This window comes from Haplochromis burtoni, unplaced genomic scaffold (genome assembly GCF_018398535.1).
Source record: "Haplochromis burtoni strain Fernald_Lab_line unplaced genomic scaffold, NCSU_Asbu1 Contig_63, whole genome shotgun sequence".
Lineage (NCBI taxonomy): Eukaryota > Metazoa > Chordata > Actinopteri > Cichliformes > Cichlidae > Haplochromis > Haplochromis burtoni.
The window spans coordinates 1,864,587-1,886,054 of record NW_024582424.1 but is presented as its reverse complement, the minus strand read 5'-3'; the positions used below and the strand labels follow the sequence as shown (position 1 = coordinate 1,886,054).

General features: G+C 39.5%; 1 protein-coding gene across 2 annotated transcripts in view; it reads right to left on the bottom strand.

Moving 5' to 3' along the window:
- LOC102304446 (EGF-like repeat and discoidin I-like domain-containing protein 3) overlaps positions 1-21,468 on the bottom strand; it is a 131,430-nt gene that overhangs the window by 40,983 nt on the left and 68,979 nt on the right. For both annotated transcript variants that reach the window (XM_005922879.3, XM_005922880.2), the window contains exons 5-8: positions 15,431-15,612; positions 3,818-3,973; positions 2,865-3,009; positions 2,462-2,646 (exon numbers count right to left, since the gene is read on the bottom strand). In XM_005922879.3, the coding sequence (XP_005922941.1) occupies positions 2,462-2,646; positions 2,865-3,009; positions 3,818-3,973; positions 15,431-15,612 (668 nt within the window). The remainder of the gene's footprint in view (positions 1-2,461; positions 2,647-2,864; positions 3,010-3,817; positions 3,974-15,430; positions 15,613-21,468) is intronic.

Genomic DNA, 21,468 nt, shown 5'->3' with positions numbered 1-21,468 from the left:
CGCTTGGACACTGCTAGCACGGGGCGCCCACAGAAATGCAAAGCAGGAGATGAAGCATCGCTGCATATGTTTCCAAACCAACTTCATTCTAAGCCAAAGACTAGAAAATATGGTGAAGCATATCTTCCCTTTGGTTTCACCTGCACAAGTGCCAAGGTAGGTCTCCCCTGCAGGTTTTCCCTGTGTCAGGAGCAGCGCCGGGCTGTTCAGATCACGGACAAACAGGATCCCACAGTTTTTTATGTTTTTAAACCCATTTTGCACAGAGAGGCATTTTTTTGAAAAATGTATTGATAGCAATGTTGAATATTATTACACAAGAAAAAAAACCCAACTACATGTAAAATAATCACACCGTGACGCCTCTGCCTTTGTAAATGGAGGGACAGTAACTGCGTGTGTATGTAAGCATTTAAAAACTGAAGATGGTCAGATTAACAGTATTTTGTCTCTATCTGCCATTCTGCAATTCATCTCATGTAAACAAAAACGTGCGCACAGCGTGACGTGAAAAAAGGCGCATACCTTTGACGTTGCGTGATGAACTCTGTATTCCTCGTTGACATGTAAACGCAAAAAAGGAGTTTAAAAAAAAAATCTCAGTTTTCGGTGATTCAAAACGCCGTTTACGTGTGGATGAAATAGATGCGTTTTCAAAAATACCCGTGTAGGTGTGGACGTAGCGTAAAAGAGTTAGTAGTTTATTTTATTACTACCTGTAATTTATTGCAGATTACTTGTATTTGCTTAATTGTTTACTAAATGTTTGGGGTGTGAAATAAACCGCAATGGAGCAAAATATGGGTGTGTGTGGTTGGAGGATGTGTTTGTGCGTGCGCGCGTGCACGTGCGAGAAGGGGGAGCGCAAACATTTTTCTTGTAAAACAAGGGGGGCCCAGCAAAAAAAGTTTGGGAACCACTGCATTAAGCAATCCATATTATATTATATTATGTACCCTGATGCATAAAGAGGGTTTTTCACTGTGTCCAATCTGCAAAAGAACAGTTTTCTTGATTAATAGGAATACTTATTTTATCATTAAGGTTGATTAATTCCATTAGTCTGTGAGGTTTTAAGTCATTCAGTAATGCCACTCTGAATCAATTATTTGCCATGGCAACGAGTAGAAAGAAGACAGTGATTATAGCAGGAGCTTAACAAATGCATATAAGATGATCGCTAAATATTCAAAACAGTCATTACCAACAGCCTCATCAACATACTTTACAGTACAGAACTCTTAAATGTCGACTTTTAAAAGCTGGATATTGTATCTGCTCGTGTGCACAGAAATGGTTCTTGGCAATGGAAGCCATTGATTTTCTCACTTCATCTGTATGGCATCTCCTCTTTCCTGCCAGCACAGCATGTAATATGAGACTGCAAGTTTTCTTTTACCCAAAGCAATCAATTTTGCTTAGCCAAACTCCCTAGCATGGATGGAGCCCGCCTAAGTACCTGTCTCCACCGACACACAGCCCTGTATGCCGTCACCATCTAAAAAAAAGCTTTCAGCGTAATAAAAAAACATGTCTGAATCAGAACCCAACCAATCTAATAACAGCCAGACCAGTCGGTATGACTACAGAGCGTTAACTGTGTCACTGATAGGGAGGGGGTATGTGCGAGCAAGTCCGCGAGAAAGGCCAAGAAATCAAAGAAATCACTGATCTTCAATTCCCCGATGAGATAATCCACATCACATTTTCTTCTATGCTATCACTTTCACAGCATGAAGTAAGATCTGGTTTCGCACTTTAAAAGCAAAAAGCGTTTATGACTTTTCTTTTTTGTATGAAAAACAAAAAAAAAGAAAAAATCCAATATATGAGGCCATACGTAAGGGAATTCTAAGCCTGACTGAGCCTTATTGATATCTATCTGAAACTCCCTCAGCCACCATCAATCTCACATATTGTTAAATAGAAAGACTGGGAGGTAAACGTTCACTTAGAGACGTGTCTTGTCCCTTTCAGGAGACATGTTTAGCCTTCACTTCTGTAATGAAAACAAATAGATGGGCTGGTTTCATAGAGATAGAAAGCCTTGGACTGCAGCCAGAGATAACAGGGCGCAACTCTTCCAACTGAGGCAGTGTGGGTGTTGGATTCAGAAAGACTGACATGGAAATAAACAGAATTTACAACCTATTACTGACTGTTTCCAAGAAGGATACTGAGAAGCAGCTAACAAAGGTGGTTTTTTAAGAGATAATTTAATTCTCAACTGGCATGAACAGTGAAGTCCTTCCCTATGAAATATAATTGAATCCATTGGCATGCATTACCATGCACAACCATCAATTATTATGCCAGGGAGGTAAGAGCTAATCCTTCATCAGAGTGAAAGCCAGCTATCTGCAAGAACAGGGGTGTCTGTTGTTCATTTTGCTGCTAATACATTGATTTATCTCTACAGTAGCTGCAACAGATAACAGACTTGGCTCAGATTATATCTCACCTGTAGCCACTGCGACTGGTCGCTATGACCAGCTGTCCAAGCGTTGACCTTGCCCTGCTTGTCTAAACGGGCTTTCCCAGGCTCCCAAGTGAACATGTCCATGTTGAGCGTCCTGAAGATGCTGGAGGCTGTGACCTGATAGTCCTGGATATGGCCTGACTTCATACCCAGTGGTTCAGAACAGCCTGGCAACAACAAAAACAGATTGGCTCTAAACTGTTATTTTTTTTTTTACATCTAACCCCAGGCCTCCTGAAAATGGATTCAGTGCTGACACTACTTAAAAACAAGAGGAACAACTGTGCAAGAGGCATACTGGAGTGGATTTCCAAATTCCAGTATGATGCATTTATGATAATGATGGTGATTAGTGTATTCAGTTGGATAAAGAAAGCTCACTCACCTGTTAGCTCACAACCGAGCAGCTCCATGCGTAAAGTACAGTGCCTCCTGCAGACTTGGGGGTAAATGCGCACGTACTGGGCTTCAATGGGAGGGGTGAAGGAGTTGGCTGATGGAGCGTTGTTATCGACATTTCCTCTGAAAATCTGTTGCAAGGGATGAAATAACAGCAGATGGGGGGCGGGGGAGGATGGTGAAGCAGATCAGTTTTCAATAATGTGGCAGTCTATCCGCCGCTGTCTCTAGTGTCTACTCCACGCTCAACAAATTGCTGTCATTCAAGGTCAATGAGCTAGAATTACAGGGAAAAATAGACAATTTGTCGCACCATTTGAGCCAGTAATTCATAAGAACAGTGGTGTGTTTTAAATTAGTGCTCCAATTATATCACGTTACCTTCTGGAGTGTTTCATCCAAATCGCTGAAGATAGCCTGACAGAAACTATATGATTGGAGCGAAAGATGTACAAACAAACATAGACATGTCATAGCCGTGTCTAGCTTTGACTGAGCAAAACAAAAGAGCTCTAAATGAAAAATATCAAAGCCCAAACGTAGAGCATACAAATCTGACAACATATCTGATAATAAGTTTGGAGGTCTGATTGTTTCGGAGCTCGGCCAAAGAGAGGACAGTCGTGGCTTGCTGTCAGGAATGATAGAATGCTCTGTGGCCTATTTGGTGGCTGTTCATCCCCAAATAGTATAAAAATTCAATCTAGAAGTCATAAAAGTGGAGGGGGGTAAGGGGCAGCAGGATGGGCCCGGTGTGCGCTAGCTAATTAAAAAGCCATCTCATCATGTCCTCCACCCTGTCCTTGACTGAGTGCACAGTCTCTAGTCGATGTGTGCGCATGTATGAGTGTGTATTTCGTCTGTCTACCACAGAACAAGAAGCAATGGGTGACGATGGATGCGTACACCTATGTCTGTGTGCCCGTACAAGTGTCTCACCATATCCTCATCTTTGCCCTTGACTTTGTATGTTCTCCAGGTCTTCCCGTCATCACTGTAGGCTACTTTGTAAGACTTGACGTACTCTGGGCTGCCGATACGCTTTGCACCCTGGGTAATTAGGCCTGTGACCCTCATTCTCCTCTGCAGGTTTATCTGTGGAGTACAAAAAAACACAGATAGGCTGAAGATGAAATTCTAGCTTTATTTTCAGACACTGTATATAGAGGTGTAAGTGTCTGTGAGCATGCATGTCATCGAGTTCAGTTCACCCCCTTGTATCTTTTCTGTCAGGGCCATCCATCTTATTCTAAAAGTCTGTGTCCAAATAGAACATTTAATCAATTGTACACCCCATATCCAGTCTGCCCACACTGTGCAAACTGTCAATATGGTGCCAGTGTAAAGCAGCTTGGTGAGCCAAGAGGAAAAAGAGGCACTAAGAAAGAGGAAAATGACGAATGGCTTCCATAGATCCTACTCAGCACCCACAAACCAGATTCATTACATATAGACCAATATCTTCAGTAGCTTTCCCTGACAGCTCATTTTGATACAGTATATGCTCACCGGCCATTTCATTAGGTACACCTTGCTAGCATAACATTGAACCCCGTTTTGCGTTCAGAACTGTCTTAATTATTTGTGGCAATGATTCAGCAAGGTGTTGGAAGCATTCCTCTAAGGCTGTGGTCCATATTAACATCCTTATTTGGTCTGTCATCTGTACAGTGAACTCCTTGTTCTTTTCAAGAAACCAATCTGATATGATGTAAGCTTTGTGAAATGGTGAGTTAACCTGCTAGAAGCAGCCATCAGAAGACACGTAAACTGCGGTCATAAAGAGATCAACATGGTCAGCAACACTACTCAGATAGGCTGTAGCATTTAAACAAAGCTCAACTGGTAGTATCAGTGCCAAAATGTGCCAAGAAAATATCCCCGCCATCATTGCACTGTTGATAGAAGACAGGATGGGTCCATGCTTTTGTGTTTACACCACATTCTGACCCCATCATAGGAGAAATTGAGACTCATCAGACCACACAGTGTTTCTGCAATCTTCTCTTGTTCAATGCAGGTGAGTTCATGTGAATGGTTGTCACAGTTTCCTGTTCATAGCTGACACCCGGCGTGGTCTTCTTCTGCTGTTGCCCATCTGCTTCAAGATGTTTTCCTGCATATTTTGGATGTAATGAATGGTTATCTGAGTTACTGTTGCCTTCCTGTCAGGTTGAAGCAGTCTGGCCATTCTCCTGACTTCTGCCATCAACATAGCATTTTCAACCAGAGAAATGCTGCTCACTGGATATTTTCTCTTTATGTGGACCAATGTAAACCCAGTAAATCAGCAATTTCTGAAATACCTGTCTGGCACCAATCACCTTTCTTACCCTTTCTGATTCTCTGTTTAAACTGCAGGAACTCCTCCTGACCATGTCTAAATGGCTAAATGCTCTGAGTTACTTCCATCTAGGGCTGTTCGATATAACGATATATATCAGATGACGATATAAAAACGTCTATTGTTTCATTTTATGCTATTGTTTGTTTCGTGGTGTCGCAAAATAAATTGTTTACGGCAATATTTTTTCATTATTTTGATGGTCACTGTAGTGGCTATAATAATTTCTTAAAGTTCTCTCTTTCTCTTACATTTAATATAACCACACTACAGACAGACAAGTGTTTGTTTTTATGCGTTGTCGTTAGCAACAACGACGGTAAAACCTCCGCGTGTCCGCTTGTTCCACATAAACCTTTCACAATAAAGCTCAAGATCCTGTTGAGACTTTTCCAAATAAACTGAATCACGTGAAAGATGCAGAGTGTTTACGGATGAGAAGCAAAAAAGAGCCGCCAGGTGCTAAAAATAAACCTTGGACTCAAACGTTAGAACAGGCTTTTCCCCGCAGCACGCTGTGTAATAAATACTCGCAAAGAAAACGGCGGCTGTTACAAGTTATGTCTAAAAATGTATAGTTTCATGCATCGGTTAAAACACTCGACTCCAGGTACGCGACGCCCAGCTGGAAACACTTCACGCAAGTCGAGCTGCCTGAGATTCACAGAATTTACAGAAAATGTTACATTTTTGTGATTTACATCGTTATCGGACGTAGATGTCTTAATATCGGGATATGAGATTTTGGTCATATCGCACAGCCCTACTTCCATCTGATTTCCACATAAAATATTTGGGTTAATAATAACCAATTACACCAGTGTAACTAATGAAATGGCCAGAGGATGCATTTTCAATATTTTCCTGAACATTTTCTTTTGGCAAAGCAGCAGCATGTTTGACAGCGTGTCGATTTTCTAATCACTGGACTTTCTTGGATACAAAGTCTATATATATATATAGAGTGTTTTACAAAAACCGATGGTATTAACGGTGAACTCAAAATAAACAAAGTGTCTCTTTAAGGATCCTGTCTCTTCAATATCAGTGCAGAAGACTTGATGGTGTCAACACCAGCTTGTCTCGGTGATAGTCGCTGACAGAGTTTTACATTTCTGAGGAATACTGATTGACTGGAAGAAACCTCAGCCTATCACACCGGCTGGTTCTTCTTCTCTATTCACAACTGCAGCAAGTTTGAAAGACCTGTGAGTAATATTAGACCCGCCACATCTATGCTTCCCTACAGTCTTTGTCTTCAATCTGTCAGCACTGGTTAAAAAAAATGCCACTCGCCTGTAATTTCTGGTGAGCTTGTATAAAAAAAATGAGACAGCTGATGACAGTTGATGACAGCTAACTTCACTGTGGCAAAACGCAGAAGCCTGTGGTGACTAAGGAGTGATGCTGTGTTCATTGTACTCACAGACACATACTATTTGCCATTTATTACAGTCAATTTTAACACTGATTAAAAAAAACCTGTGTGTGTGTGGGGGGGAGTAGAGCCAGAGGGCACTGGGCAATTCTCAGACCAACATAGCCTCTCAGACTGTGACAAATAAGATAAAGAAAATAAGAGCTGCTGACAGTTATTCTTTGTTGGAACTACATTGAAATGAAACAGCGTCATTTTCACTAAAAAAGGCTCATCGATCTCATTCCCTGTCAAAATATAAAAACACAGCTGTCTAACTTTCCATTTCTGTGCAGAACAGATGGGTAGCAGTAGCACACTTCTGAGGAAGTATTAGGCAAAGGACCATTAACCTGGGACAGCCAAACCAATAAAAGAAATGCAGACTAAAACAGAATTTTAATTACTCCTATGAATTAGGCTGGTTCTGTGTGAGTCAGTGCTGCTGTTATTGTGTCTGTGCATTTCACACAGCAACTTAGTGAAAAGAAAGAAGCCTGCATTTCGCTTTATGTTTGTTAGCTAAAGTCTGTTTAAGAGCACAAACCCTTTAAAAGCCTGTGCCAAAAATGGAATTGGCAGTGCGACTACATTTGCTGTGGTATTCTGCGGGCTTGAGCACATTTTCTGGTAAACGAGTGGTAACATTACTATGAAATAAGGCAATTTACAAGTAAAATATTTGAGAGCACGAGCTCAAGTTATACTCTCCTTTTTCTGTTATTGAAAAAGCAGAAATGCTCTAAGCATTGTCTCCTGACGACATTCGAGCATCGCCTCTAACAGATCCAGCGCTGTTTATGATGGTTATCATCTATGCTTGAACTGTCAAAAAAAGAAATAAATATTTTACAGCAGTGATTTGTATCTTAATTTCCACTTTTAGGGCTACGACTCAATTACGCCAATTTTTTCTACACGCTTAAACCAACGTATCATGGTAATTATACATGAGGAAACCTCTTAGAGCCTCGGAGCCGCAGTGACCCACACTTTCCCATTCACAGCATTTCTTTGCTCTTCTCATTATTCTCCACAGAGATAGATACTTCTTGCACTAATTAGAAGCCCTGTCACTAAAAGGCCACCGCTGGGGTAATTGGGGTGATTCTTCACATTTTAATTCACCACTCAGAAAAGGACCTCTGTCGCTCGAGTGCTAATAGTGATGCATGTCTTTGTTAAAAAAAGAAATGCAAAATAAATATTTACAATGAGAAAACAAAAGAAAGAAATCAGGTACCTAGCAAATTTGTAAGACTATAGCTTTCTATGTTTGTCTAATTTTACAAAATCATAACTTTATAACTATATAAACTATAACTTTATAAACTGCTAGCAAAATTTTGTTGACATTTCTCTGATATGGGTTACATATTATGTATCTGTGCAGTTTAGGGTCATTGCTAATGAGACTGAGTGACTCAGTATTTAGCACAGTTTGATCTTTTTCCCTTTTCTATTACTTTTGGTCTGCAGCTGCAGCTCTCGTCTAAAAAACAATTCAGATCCGCATTCAGAGGTTGATGTCTTGCGTAGTAGGATGAGCTGGCATTTTAGATATAGTTTGCTATTGAAGGTTTTTTTTTTTCATTATAACCTAACAGAGAGCATACACTTAGCATACACTGTGTACTCTGCAAATTTGGTTTAGATATAAAATAGTAACACTGCAGCATATTAAAAAAAGAAGTGAAAAGAAAGAACTTTTACCCTTTCACAATTTCACTCTCTCTTGTTCCAGACACAGACAGCAACCTGTGTACGAAGCACTCAGTAAAATGAGCCTCTAAAGTAAAAAAAAAATCTACATCAAATATTTTCTGTTCTCAGACTCTATTTGCAAAACAAAGAACATATCCTTTGTTTGCACAGCATGATTCAACCTGTTTTTCCCTGTAATGTTTTCAGTACCGCCAGAAAATGTTCAGCATAACTGTTCGAGAGGCATAAAGAAAATATACATACATACTTAAGGTCATTAACACGAGAGCTTTAATTTTCCACTCATCCTTTGAGATTGCCTAAAAAAACTATTTTTGAGAATTTAGAGAGCCAAATTCATAATTAAAACAAAAATGCAACCTGTGCTAATACATGTAGATAATTCAGCCATTACTGCTTGTTTTTATCTACATTTGTAGTCCCCTGCCATAAAAATACATGTCAGAAGCTAATTGAGTTATGCATAATGACTAGGACTAAAACAATTTGTCAGCGAATGGCAGCTTGGCTCTGAGAAATTATTATAGCCATTTTTCATTGTTTCTTCACATTTTGCAAGCAGAATGGATAATTGAGAAAATCATTAAGAGCACAAGCAGTAATGACATACTTGTTAGCTGGAGCTCAAATCACGATGGAAATTTTGAACATTTAGTTTCTTTCTGCACGTGACACATTCACTTATGTCATATTGGTTTTAATTGACTGGATTCTGATAAATAAAAAAGAAAAACAGGACATTTTTAAAACATATTTTCCATTAGAATCTTTCCAGAGCTCGAAATGTTGCTCTAAGTAAAAACAGTCAGAACTGCATTTATTTACGACAACAACAACCTCCAGGTAAAAACGCAGCTGACTGCAGAACAGCTAGCTTTGAGTCATTTACAGGGAGTGCAGAATTATTAGGCAAGTTGTATTTTTGAGGAATAATTTTATTATTGAACAACAACCATGTTCTCAATGAACCCAAAAAACTCATTAATATCAAAGCTGAATGTTTTTGGAAGTAGTTTTTAGTTTGTTTTTAGTTTTAGCTATTTTAGGGGGATATCTGTGTGTGCAGGTGACTATTACTGTGCATAATTATTAGGCAACTTAACAAAAAACAAATATATACCCATTTCAATTATTTATTTTCTACCAGTGAAACCAATATAACATCTCCACATTCACAAATATACATTTCTGACATTCAAAAACAAAACAAAAACAAATCAGCGACCAATATAGCCACCTTTCTTTGCAAGGACACTCAAAAGCCTGCCATCCATGGATTCTGTCAGTGTTTTGATCTGTTCACCATCAACATTGCGTGCAGCAGCAACCACAGCCTCCCAGACACTGTTCAGAGAGGTGTACTGTTTTCCCTCCTTGTAAATCTCACATTTGATGATGGACCACAGGTTCTCAATGGGGTTCAGATCAGGTGAACAAGGGGCCATGTCATTAGTTTTTCTTCTTTTATACCCTTTCTTGCCAGCCACGCTGTGGAGTACTTGGACGCGTGTGATGGAGCATTGTCCTGCATGAAAATCATGTTTTTCTTGAAGGATGCAGACTTCTTCCTGTACCACTGCTTGAAGAAGGTGTCTTCCAGAAACTGGCAGTAGGACTGGGAGTTGAGCTTGACTCCATCCTCAACCCGAAAAGGCCCCACAAGCTCATCTTTGATGATACCAGCCCAAACCAGTACTCCACCTCCACCTTGCTGGCGTCTGAGTCGGACTGGAGCTCTCTGCCCTTTACCAATCCAGCCACGGGCCCATCACTGCAAAGACTCACTCTCATTTCATCAGTCCATAAAACCTTAGAAAAACCAGTCTTGAGATATTTCTTGGCCCAGTCTTGACGTTTCAGCTTGTGTGTCTTGTTCAGTGGTGGTCGTCTTTCAGCCTTTCTTACCTTGGCCATGTCTCTGAGTATTGCACACCTTGTGCTTTTGGGCACTCCAGTGATGTTGCAGCTCTGAAATATGGCCAAACTGGTGGCAAGTGGCATCTTGGCAGCTGCACGCTTGACTTTTCTCAGTTCATGGGCAGTTATTTTGCGCCTTGGTTTTTCCACACGCTTCTTGCGACCTGTTGACTATTTTGAATGAAACGCTTGATTGTTCGATGATCACGCTTCAGAAGCTTTGCAATTTTGAGACTGCTGCATCCCTCTGCAAGATATCTCACTATTTTTGACTTTTCTGAGCCTGTCAAGTCCTTCTTTTGACCCATTTTGCCAAAGGAAAGGACGTTGCCTAATAATTATGCACACCTGATATAGGGTGTTGATGTCATTAGACCACACCCCTTCTCATTACAGAGATGCACATCACCTAATATGCTTAATTGGTAGTAGGCTTTCGAGCCTATACAGCTTGGAGTAAGACAACATGCATGAAGAGGATGATGTGGACAAAATACTCATTTGCCTAATAATTCTGCACTCCCTGTATGTTGTTAAGACCACTAATTATACCACACACAGAATATTCATACCAACAAGCAAAACATCACACACATGCGTACACACAGGCATACAAAGGTCAGGCAAAATAGACCCCTTGTTGATTACATGCTGAGATCAGAACTGCGGAGGGAATTGCAACAATATTGTAACAATTAGACTGTCCTTGAAGCTACCTAACAGCCCTGTGGCACCACTGCTTAAAAATGCATGTGAGCAAACGCACGCGCAGTCAAGCACACTTGGCTACACATATTTAAAAAGCTTTTTCTTTATCCTTGGCATCAGGAACAAATTTTAACCACAGTGCAGTCTTGAGCCACTCCTCATTTCTTTATGTTTTGCTTTGAAGGAACCAGACGTTCTTTTTTTTTAAATAAGGTCTTTGGGCTTTCTGAAGGTCTTTCAGAGGTTTTCTTCGGACATTGGCTTATTTTTTAGTGATTTTCAATCTAGTCCTTGTACCCGAGCTCAGAAATCTCATGAGAAATGGTTTTAGTGGAAGGGATGATGTATAACAAGCAATCCTTAAGAAGAGACCAGAGGAAGAAAGGTTATGGAAGGCCCAATAACTGGACTGAAAATCAGTGGCATCAGGTGCTATGGAGCAATGAATCCAAAATTAAAATTTTTGGTTCAAAATGTCATGAATGAACACACAAAAGTGTAATCACATTTTGATCCATTAAACACAGCTAACAGGGATCTGAATGGCAAAAGCTTAATTTTTTCAGCATGACAGTGATACCAAACACACTGCCAATGTAGTAAAAGCATAGCTGGACAGAACGAACACACAATAAAACACAATCAGCCACAGATTGGCCTCCTCTGTGTCCAGATCTCAATATTACTAAAGCAGTGTGGGATCATCTTGACAGAGAACACAAAAAAGGCAGCTAACACCAAAAGAAGATCTTTGAATGTCCTTCAAGAAGCCTGGAGAACTAATCCTAAAGACTACTTAAAGAAATGACTATACATTTTGCCTAGAAGAGTTCAGGCAGTATTATACTAAATTAATGTAATGAATAAATAGACACTGAACATTGACTTTCAAGTTTGTTAGAACTGTACAAACTCTGTTGTTGCCATTGTTGCTGTATTTTCATGTATGTTTCAGTAAATGGCTGCACATATTCTATCCCTAGTAAATAAATACTATACTGCCAGAAAATATAAATAAATACAGGTTGGCTCAAGAGTGCTGAACATCAGCATCTCTTTGTTCTTTCTTTCTTGTTTTTTATTTCAGTAATGTTTAGTGTGTACAGTAATCAAACTTTATATTCTTTAACACAATCATAACTATATTAAAGTGCCAACTTATAGGCCAACAAAAGCCAGCAGTAGCTGGTGATATACAAGCACGTTATTGTATGTGAACAGATGGACATTGAAGAAGTTTAAATGATTTTAAATGGCAGGAAAACAAATCTTCACACCATTTATAAAGCACCTAAAGATCGAAGCACCACCGAGGTGTTGTAGCAGAAGCAGAAATAGGCAAGTTAACCACTGTGAGTGATTTGATGCTTCTCTGCTAAGGGATTGATGGCCGCCATACCGCTGTTAGAAACTGCTAAATAACTCAGAGTACAAATCATGTTGTTGCTCTCAGTGCTAAAGGTGCAGCGGCAAGTTTAAGACCTCAAAATCTTAACTGGTTTTATCTAAGAGTTTGTTTTGGGAGGAAATCTCAGGCCTTTTAGTTCAAAGTCGTAACGTTCAAGCCTATGTGTCCAAAGGCTTTATTCAATTTAACCTCCGTGCAGTCATGCTGCGATTATAAAATAAACTGTGACAGAAAAACCTTTCTCAGGGTCACATTTCAACCACAGCAGACGGTAGAATGTTTTAATAACTGAGGTCACGCTGGAATGAAGAGGAAATAGCTTCTCAGATAGGAACAGAATTGAAGTCCAAGAATCTAAGCGTGTTCTATAAACAAAGAAATGTGTCCATACTGATGGAGATCTGCATTTTAATGTAATGTCATTAATTGCTTAACTGCAGGTGAAATATGTATAGACCCTTTTAGCCTTCACAAGTGATTTGTATTGTTTCATTCTTCCAGCACAGCCGGCTAAAGCTATATTTTGCTGATATTGGTGAGACCGGCAGCATATTTCCCTTGAGTGCTCAAATGCAATTTTATGTGTGAGCTAGAAGTGGCAAGGCTGTCTCACGGTACATAGATGTGTGAACAGTAGCGAGCTCACACTCACGCACAAATCAAAAACACACAAACCAACATAAATGCAAACAAAGGCATATGAAGTGCTTTGTCTGAAAATCTATGATGTATTATTCAAAATTCGTTGCTCTGTGTACGGCTGATTCATTTGTTGAGATTTAGGGGGAAAGAGCTGAAACTGGCTGGCATCCAAACACATACTGTAGTACATTCTGCTCCAGAGTAAACCTTACAAATAGCCATACAACCTGAAGTGTCTCCTGACGGGATTGTCATCTGTCAGTGTAACCTGCTTTGCATGACAGACATGTAAACAGTCACTCCACACTACAAAAGCACACCACCGACTCCTTAGCATAATCCCAAAACACTGACATGACTGTATACCTCTGTACTCACATCCCAATTATCTAGGCCCTATGTAGAAACACACAATGCCTACAGCACCCCGCGTAGCATCCCACATGGCATCATTAAAGTCAAACAAGCTGCCTGAATGTTTTATGTGCCGCTCTCCTCACCCTCTCCATGTGCCAGGGCTCTCTTCTCTCAATCATCTCTTTCTTTCTTTTTTTTACAAATCCATTTTTGTCCTGTCTTATTTTTCTCTTGTTGTTACATACAGCTTCACTTTCTCCATCACACTGTCATGGTGTTTTTCGATTATACTTTGTTCACGGTTCATTGTCTGTTTCTCTTATATCTGACAACAGCGTGCTTCAAAGTTTGCTGTCTGTCATCACAGTACAGAGTGAGAGGAATGTAATGTGAGAAAAAAAACACCTTATTTCCAAAATAGTTCATTATTACTATTGATCTCTATTACTGGAGCCTGACCGATGTATCTGCAGGGGTTATCGGCCATTATTAGCTATCTAAAGATACCTGCACTTATAATAGCCATTAAAGGAACATTTAAAAAATAAAGAAGAGACCAGAGAAAGACCTGTTAACCAAGGTGTGAATTCTGATATCGAATAGTCTGTCCACTAGGGAGGCCTCTGCAACTTCTCAGATGGAAACGTGTTTGCAAAGCTGCAAACACAACAACCAGCTGATCTGAGCAGAGTTGGGCAACGCGTAAATTAATACAACTTGTTCTGAATATAAAATGGTATTAAACATATTTTGTGTGTATGATACGAAATAAAAATTATTGGCCAATATATCGCATGTTTAGATCACCAAATATTGGTATTGGTATCCGTCTTAAAAATCCTATATAACTCAGAGTCTATTTATGAAGAGTAGAAAATCTTGAGTTGAGCGCAAATCCAGATATCAGAACTGTTTTCATGTGCTAGAGCTGTTGAATGAATGAATTTTTGCTATAAATCCAAAGAAATAAATCCATTTCCTCTTAGGTCAGTTTACATTTTGGGTAACAATGATGCAAACATTTAAATACCATCACTTCACTCAGTGCAAAAAACTGCTCCCAGGCTCTTATCAGTACAATTTTGTAAGACTACACATTAATAAGATTTCCACAGTGCAGGACCAGAGAGGACAGAATCTATTGATATGATGTGCAGACATAATTCAGGATCACCAACTAATCCATGATATCGATCTGTCTATGCAGCTCTTTGACAGTAAGCACCGACTAATGGCACAGTGTGAAGGTTAACTATAACAAAGTCGGAGTAAGAGGAGGGTTTTGTGCCTCAGTGCTTTGCTGCTATAAACACACATTTTCATTTTACAATTATATGCTTGTTATTGACGAAAGCCCTGTAGGTGGTTATACAAACACTCTAGGGTACAAAAGGACAAAAATACGAAGGGAATTGTTGAGCAGAATTCAATTAATCCTTTTTTTTCCACGGATAACAAGAAAATTACTGTTTACAACACAGTTGAGTATAAATTTAAACATCAAACTTCTCTCGATAGCTCAGTAAAACATAAAACGCTTAACAAACAGAAACCAACAATACCTCTGAATAATTACAAAACAATGCAACAAAGTTTTGTCGGTAGGGGACTTTGCAAAAGTCAATTTCTGACAACAGATACAGTGGCAGCACAGCTACTATTGTGAGTAAATCACAATTCAAACAAAACAAGAGATGGTGCCGCTGAATAAAGATTTAAAAAAGTAAACGGTTTGCCACTTGATGTTGTTTCTCATGTTAAGCCAAACTGCAGCAGTATCTGTTCTACCCTACAGCTTAAACCTATGGTGAGTCTTTATTAACAGCAAGCTAGCCATCAGTTTTACAGTTTACACTTTATACTTACCATCAGCTACAAACAGGTGACGTGAAACACCAGGGATCCTCTAAATAATATAACACTAAACCATTTAAAGATCAAAAACAGGAATCTGTCTGTAACTGAGAGCTGAATTCATTTGCACTTGGCTGTGGCCCAACTTTATGTGGCGCCTGTCTTGTGACTGTGCTTTACCTGGATCCATGGCCATCTGTCATTTTCGGCTGCAGTCCAGGCATTGACCAGCCCCTTCTTGTTGAGCCTTGCAAAGTACGGGTACCACTTCTGTAGGCCAAAGAGAGCACGGTGGGTAGAAGAGGCCGTTATCTGTTGGTTGGAGATTATACCGCCCTCCATGCCCAGTGGGCCAGAGCATTCTGAGAGAACAGAGAGACAGAGAGAGGAAGCGATAGATGAGTCCTCCTATCATTCTAACACTCAGAAATGTGGGAAAGTGAGTTTCAGGAACGCATATAATGTTCAAAAAAAGCACAAAACCACTGACTTTATCCTCCCCATTTTGTTTTGTTTCACTCTTTTTATCTTTAAATGTTGAATTGGAGTCATCATTATGGATTCCCCTCAGTGGTCCGATTCCCCATTGATTCACAATTGATTACTGAGCTTATTGGAAAATAACAATATAGGCCTACACAGCATCACTGGTTGCTTTTATTATCTCTATGTCTGAACACAGTGTAGACCAAGAGTAGCCAAAAAAGGCTTGCATGTGACTTAGGTGGGAAAAAAGCTCCAGTGCCATGAATTCAGTGTCAGCCTTCTGCAATGGACAACTGTCAGAAAACTAAGCCAGCAATAATAAAAGGGAACTGATCAGCTTGGAGTTCCAATAGGCTGAGCAATTTGGCACCAGTTCTCAAGTGGAACCACTTCTTAGTTCCCAGATGCTCCAAAATTTCATTTGTATTATATTAGCCAAGGTCATTCAAACTGTGACTTTCTCTTGACTATTGTTGCATTATTTGTTAACTCACGGTTATGTTCACCATAGCTATTTTCTATTCTACTGTCCCTACAATTTTGATTGTCAACAAGGCGCTTTTCTCATGTCTCCCAAGTTCTTTTAAGTCACAGCTGCAGATTGGGACTCTTGTCTCTGTCTCAGTGCTACTACACACATTTGATGGACTAACAGGTTGTTCCTTCATCTCTTCCATCAGGAACAGAGCCCCCGGGCTCTCTCCCAAGGAGCTGCAGCCACAGTTGAACAGCATCATTCCCAAAGTCAACAAGCTTTGCAATAGCTTTAAATATCTTAGAGGCTGCATTAAAATGGGGAAGTCTGACACCATTATCCTCAGTCAAAAAGCCCTTTTTAAAGCTGCTGTTTTTTGCAGTTAAGCCTAATTAGTGTGTCCAGGCATATCCAATGCATTTTAATAAATATACCTGTGGCAAAAGGGATTCTGGCAATGCTGATCCAATAAAGAATTTATTGCTCTGCACAACAAGTACTTCTTTGTGTTTCCATTAAAAAAAAGAAAAATACTGAGAGATGAAACAAAAAAAAACTTGGCACAGAATATAGATGTAGATGGAATGGGCTGGAGAAGGTGTACATAAATTATACAACATACCACAGTACATTGCACATAAAAATATTGTTTCTGTCGAAACACAACAGATTTTGTTTTTGACAGCTCTGATAATGTAAAAATGTTTTATAGATCCTATATTGTTTGACAGTACGAATTGCGAAACTGTGGAAAAGCATCAGAATCAAGGAAGTGATGTGGGCAAGAAAACACTGTACGCAACTGTGGTTGCACCTTAAAATAAGCTGTGGCCCATTGACACCAAAAGTGATTCAGCTGTTACTCCACCTGTTTATAATCTCTCACACTCAATAAAGTATGTTAAACAGGGGTGATGTTGCAGTGACACAGCCAGCTTCCCAAACTCCTCATCATGCAAACTTTAAACTGTAACATGCAGTTTACCTGCATAAAAAATGGCGAGAAATTGGTTTCACGTGATATGCAATGTGAAAGAAAACTAGAGAACCCACTCATAGCACTAATAGTAATAAAGATGAGCAGGATTATTTGCTACTTATGCAAAAGTCAGCTAGTTGATGACATTTTAGCAATTAATTATTATTTAATGGCATTGTCTTCTATCTTCTCAGTTATAGTTATAGAAGATTTGTCTCTGCATGATTTTTTCAGTTATTACTGGTCTGCTGTGATTGCAACAGTGTTTGCAGTGTGATGCATGTCATTCTCTATCAATGCTAGCATTATGGAGGCTGAATTTCCTACAACCTTTGTTTATCTTTCACATTTACTTTGGTATGTCTCTGAAAGGAATGCGAAAAAAATAATACCTTAATCGTTAATGACACCATCATTTTTAAACTTTTTCTAGGACCACTGGTTTGTCATTAAAAATCAATCAAACAATTTGATTATTCAAGTAGCATGCTTGTGATTGCAGATATAGTGCAAGAGCTCTAAAAACTACAACACAGAAAAAAACTGAGGGAACTTGGAAGAGTCTCAAAAGAATGAGGACACATCAAGTACAGACTTCAGCTCGAGACACAGCTTGCTTATGCTGGTTGAAGTGCAAGTGGCTGTGCGAACCAGCCTTCAGGGGATGCCTGGAGCAATGGTCACCTAAATACTATGAAGCTGCCTTCATCATTTAAACAAAATATCTTAAAAAAAAAAAAAAAAAAAGGCATTTCAAAGTCAGTACTGAAACACAGATCCAAACGACACACATGCATTCCAACAGACAACCAAACTGGCAACACTGAGACGTGTGAGAAGGCTTACACCACACAAGAAAGCCAAGAGTCAGAAAAGAGTGGAATGATGAAAACAACCCTAGCATGACTTATCCAGCTGCTAAAAACAGTGGGGTGCTAATCAACAGGGAGCCATGGAGACAGTGAGTAATGTCTGAGGACAGTCCAGGGGGATCTACTGGAGGCTGGAAGGAAGCACAAGTATTTCTTTTTGTGTACACGTACTGACAGAGATATGTTTATATATTTGAGTATGGTAAATCACTCTCGCTTCACTAGTTCTACTATGTGACTCACCGCTTCCAGACTGATGAGAGGATGGTGTAGGTGGATACACCACTGGTAAAACTCTGAGAATCTCATGAGTTTCCAATACCTGTTGGACAAACTTAATTTGGTCCTCTGAAAAAGGCTCTCTAAGAATAAACTGGTTTTATTTTTAAATGCAGCCTAGCAGTTGAAACTAAATACATGGAAAGTGTTTTTCTTGTTACTTGTTTGAATCACTGATTCAGTATACTGTTCATTTTAATATACTTCAAATAAGTAACATATGTAATAATAGCCACATTTTTAGGCCTCTGTGTCAGAATTAGCTGTTGTTTTTCTTCTTTTTTTGGTATTCCATGATTTGAACATCACAGGAATGCAAGAATGGAAATGATTCAAGTTTGGCACAAACTTTTTCTGGACTCAAGGATGCACTGACAAAAATTTGGTGTTTAGGGTTCACACTGACCTTACAAAACGCATTGTAGGCTTCATCTCAAGAATCCTTGTTTTGATTACAACAAAATACTGAACAAATGTCTAACTGGAAAGGAATTAAGTGATGATAGAATGGAAAATGTGACCTTGTTTCACATTTGCTCAGATGCTGAATTAGTAACGCAAACTGCAGATTTGCTTGGATTTCACAGACTTTAGGGTTGCCAGGTTGAAGAAAAAAGTGAACTTATTTTGCAGAATTGATTACGTCGCCCTAGGAACTTAAAGTCAGGAACAACAGTAACCGGGCAATGCAGAATATGTTTCTCTATTTCTAAGAAAAACAAAAGAGTCTCCAGCCATGATACCCACTCTTTCAGACTTTGCAGATTATTTTCACTGCCTTTCCTAGAGCTGTGCTGATAACATGCTTAAATATACTTTTTTGAATGATATGAACAGAACATGGGCGTTGCGGGGAGAACGATCCCTCCTGACCAAATGCAAAGAATGCAGCAAGTTTAATTTAATAAGAGAGTCTTCTTAATGAATCCTGACTTTCAATTTGTTAGGGACCCTGCAGTTACACATGCTTTTTCAGACACTGGCACCAAATGTCATATCACCCAAATTTACCTCCTAAAAATGAAATGGAAATCTATTTTCCCCATTAGAGCCTGCGGATCGAGGTGCATTGTTGCATCAACACAATATTATATTTGTCTAGATGTTGTGCCTTTTGGGCAGCTCTCTTGTAAGATATTCCATATAGATGTTGTGACAAGACACTGCTGCAAATCCACAGTCCCTCTGACCTTGTGGCAATGATGGGCCACTCTTAACGAGCTGCCTGCCAGTCGTCAGTCAGAGCAGCAGAGGCAGCCAGCCCCGGGGCCTTGCCCTCCTGGCCCCTGAGCATACATCAGCGTTGCGACAGCACACATCACTAACACCGCCAGTACCGTGATGTGACAGCTGAATCCATCTCCCACAAGCCCTACCTAAAGCCTAAACAAATTAGCGCCCCACTGAAATTAATGCCACCGCACCAATACTAATGACCATGGAGCAAAAAGAGGGGATAAGTCAAAGAATAATAAATACACCAAACAGATGTCAGCCGCACGACAGACGTTCCACAGGTGACAAATGGCGGTGAATAAAATGCACCTGTACACATGTTCTTGTGTAGCTGCAACTTTAAAAGTGACCAAGCTTAGCAATGTGTGTTTTAAAAGAATACTGCTACGCTCTTGTTGAATAAAGCAGAACAAACAGAGAAAAATACATAGCTTGTGTTAGTACAACAATCCACATGCACATATTAACTTTCCTTACATTATATTATCTAAATACATTTCTGAAATAGGTTTCCACTGTTTATTTTAAAAATAAGCTTTCCCTGCTCTACCTCTCAGTATGTCAGCCTATAAAACTTTTGAATTAATATTAGCTGAAATACCAGCTGCAAATACTGCACATATTGTACACGTGCTGTGCAGTTCTGAACTTTGGATGGTCTATAGCATATTGAAAAACTCGTATCTACAATTACATTTTCACAGAACAGCTAATATATAGGGAACCACTGATGCAATCAATATGAAAAAAATGTCAATACAAAATGAACATAATAAAATAAATACTTACACTTTGCGTTATGAGAAACATTAAAATTAAAATGTTGAATACATTGAACTCCTTGTCATATTCAAGAAACCAGTATGAGATGATTTGAGCTTTTTGACATGATGCATTATCCTGCTGGTCACAAAGGGGTTGCTCATGGAAACAATACTCGGGTACACTACTCCGTTTCAGTTACTGTTATCTTCCTATCAGCTTGAAGCAGTCTAGTTATTCTCATCTACCCTCTGGCACAACAGCGAAATTTCACCTTGAGAAGTGCTCACTTGACATCTTCTCTTTCTAGACCATTCTCTGTAAAGCTGTAAAGATGATTGTGCAGGAAAATCCCAGTAGATCAGCAGTTTCTGAAGTACTAAGACAAGCCCATCTGGCACCAACAACCACATTCAAAGTCTCTTAAGTTTCTTTTGTTCCCCATTCTGGTGCTTCATATTCACCATGTCTACATGCCTAAATGCATTGAATTACTACGGTGAGACTGGCTGATTAGATATTTGCATTAGCAAACAATTGAATAGGCGTAACTATCAATCAGTCAATCAGTCTCCTCCGTGCCGCGTCTGTCCAGTACAGAATGCATTCAGCTTGTCAAATTTACATAAATCTGTGATCGCTAGCAGTGTGACTCTGAAGTGCTGTACTGTATGTTTGTAAGTTCTCTCCCCAACAAACACAACAATGTCAACAAAATGTTTTGCACCGTCAAAGGCACCTGCGGTAGCATCCAAAAGGCAGAGGAAGAAGGGAACCATCACACAAGAAGTTTGACTTCTGGACATGCTAAAGGAAGGTAGAAGTTACCGTATTTTTCCGATTATAAGGCACATTAAGCAAACAAAATCTGATGAATTAATTTGTGAGTAGCCGTGTTGGGGGCCTGCTCAGGGCTCCAAGTTCACTGATATATTAATCCTAATATTTTCCTAGACTGCAGACGAAATCCTCACAATAGCATAATAAACACACAAAGCCTCTTTGAGCTCTTGGGCTTCTTGCAAAAACCTACTCCTTTAAAGACTTTTTCCATGCAGCCAGTGGGAAAAAATGAGGGCTGGTAAACACAAAATACTGACACAAGGCAAGACAAATCCATCTTTCATTT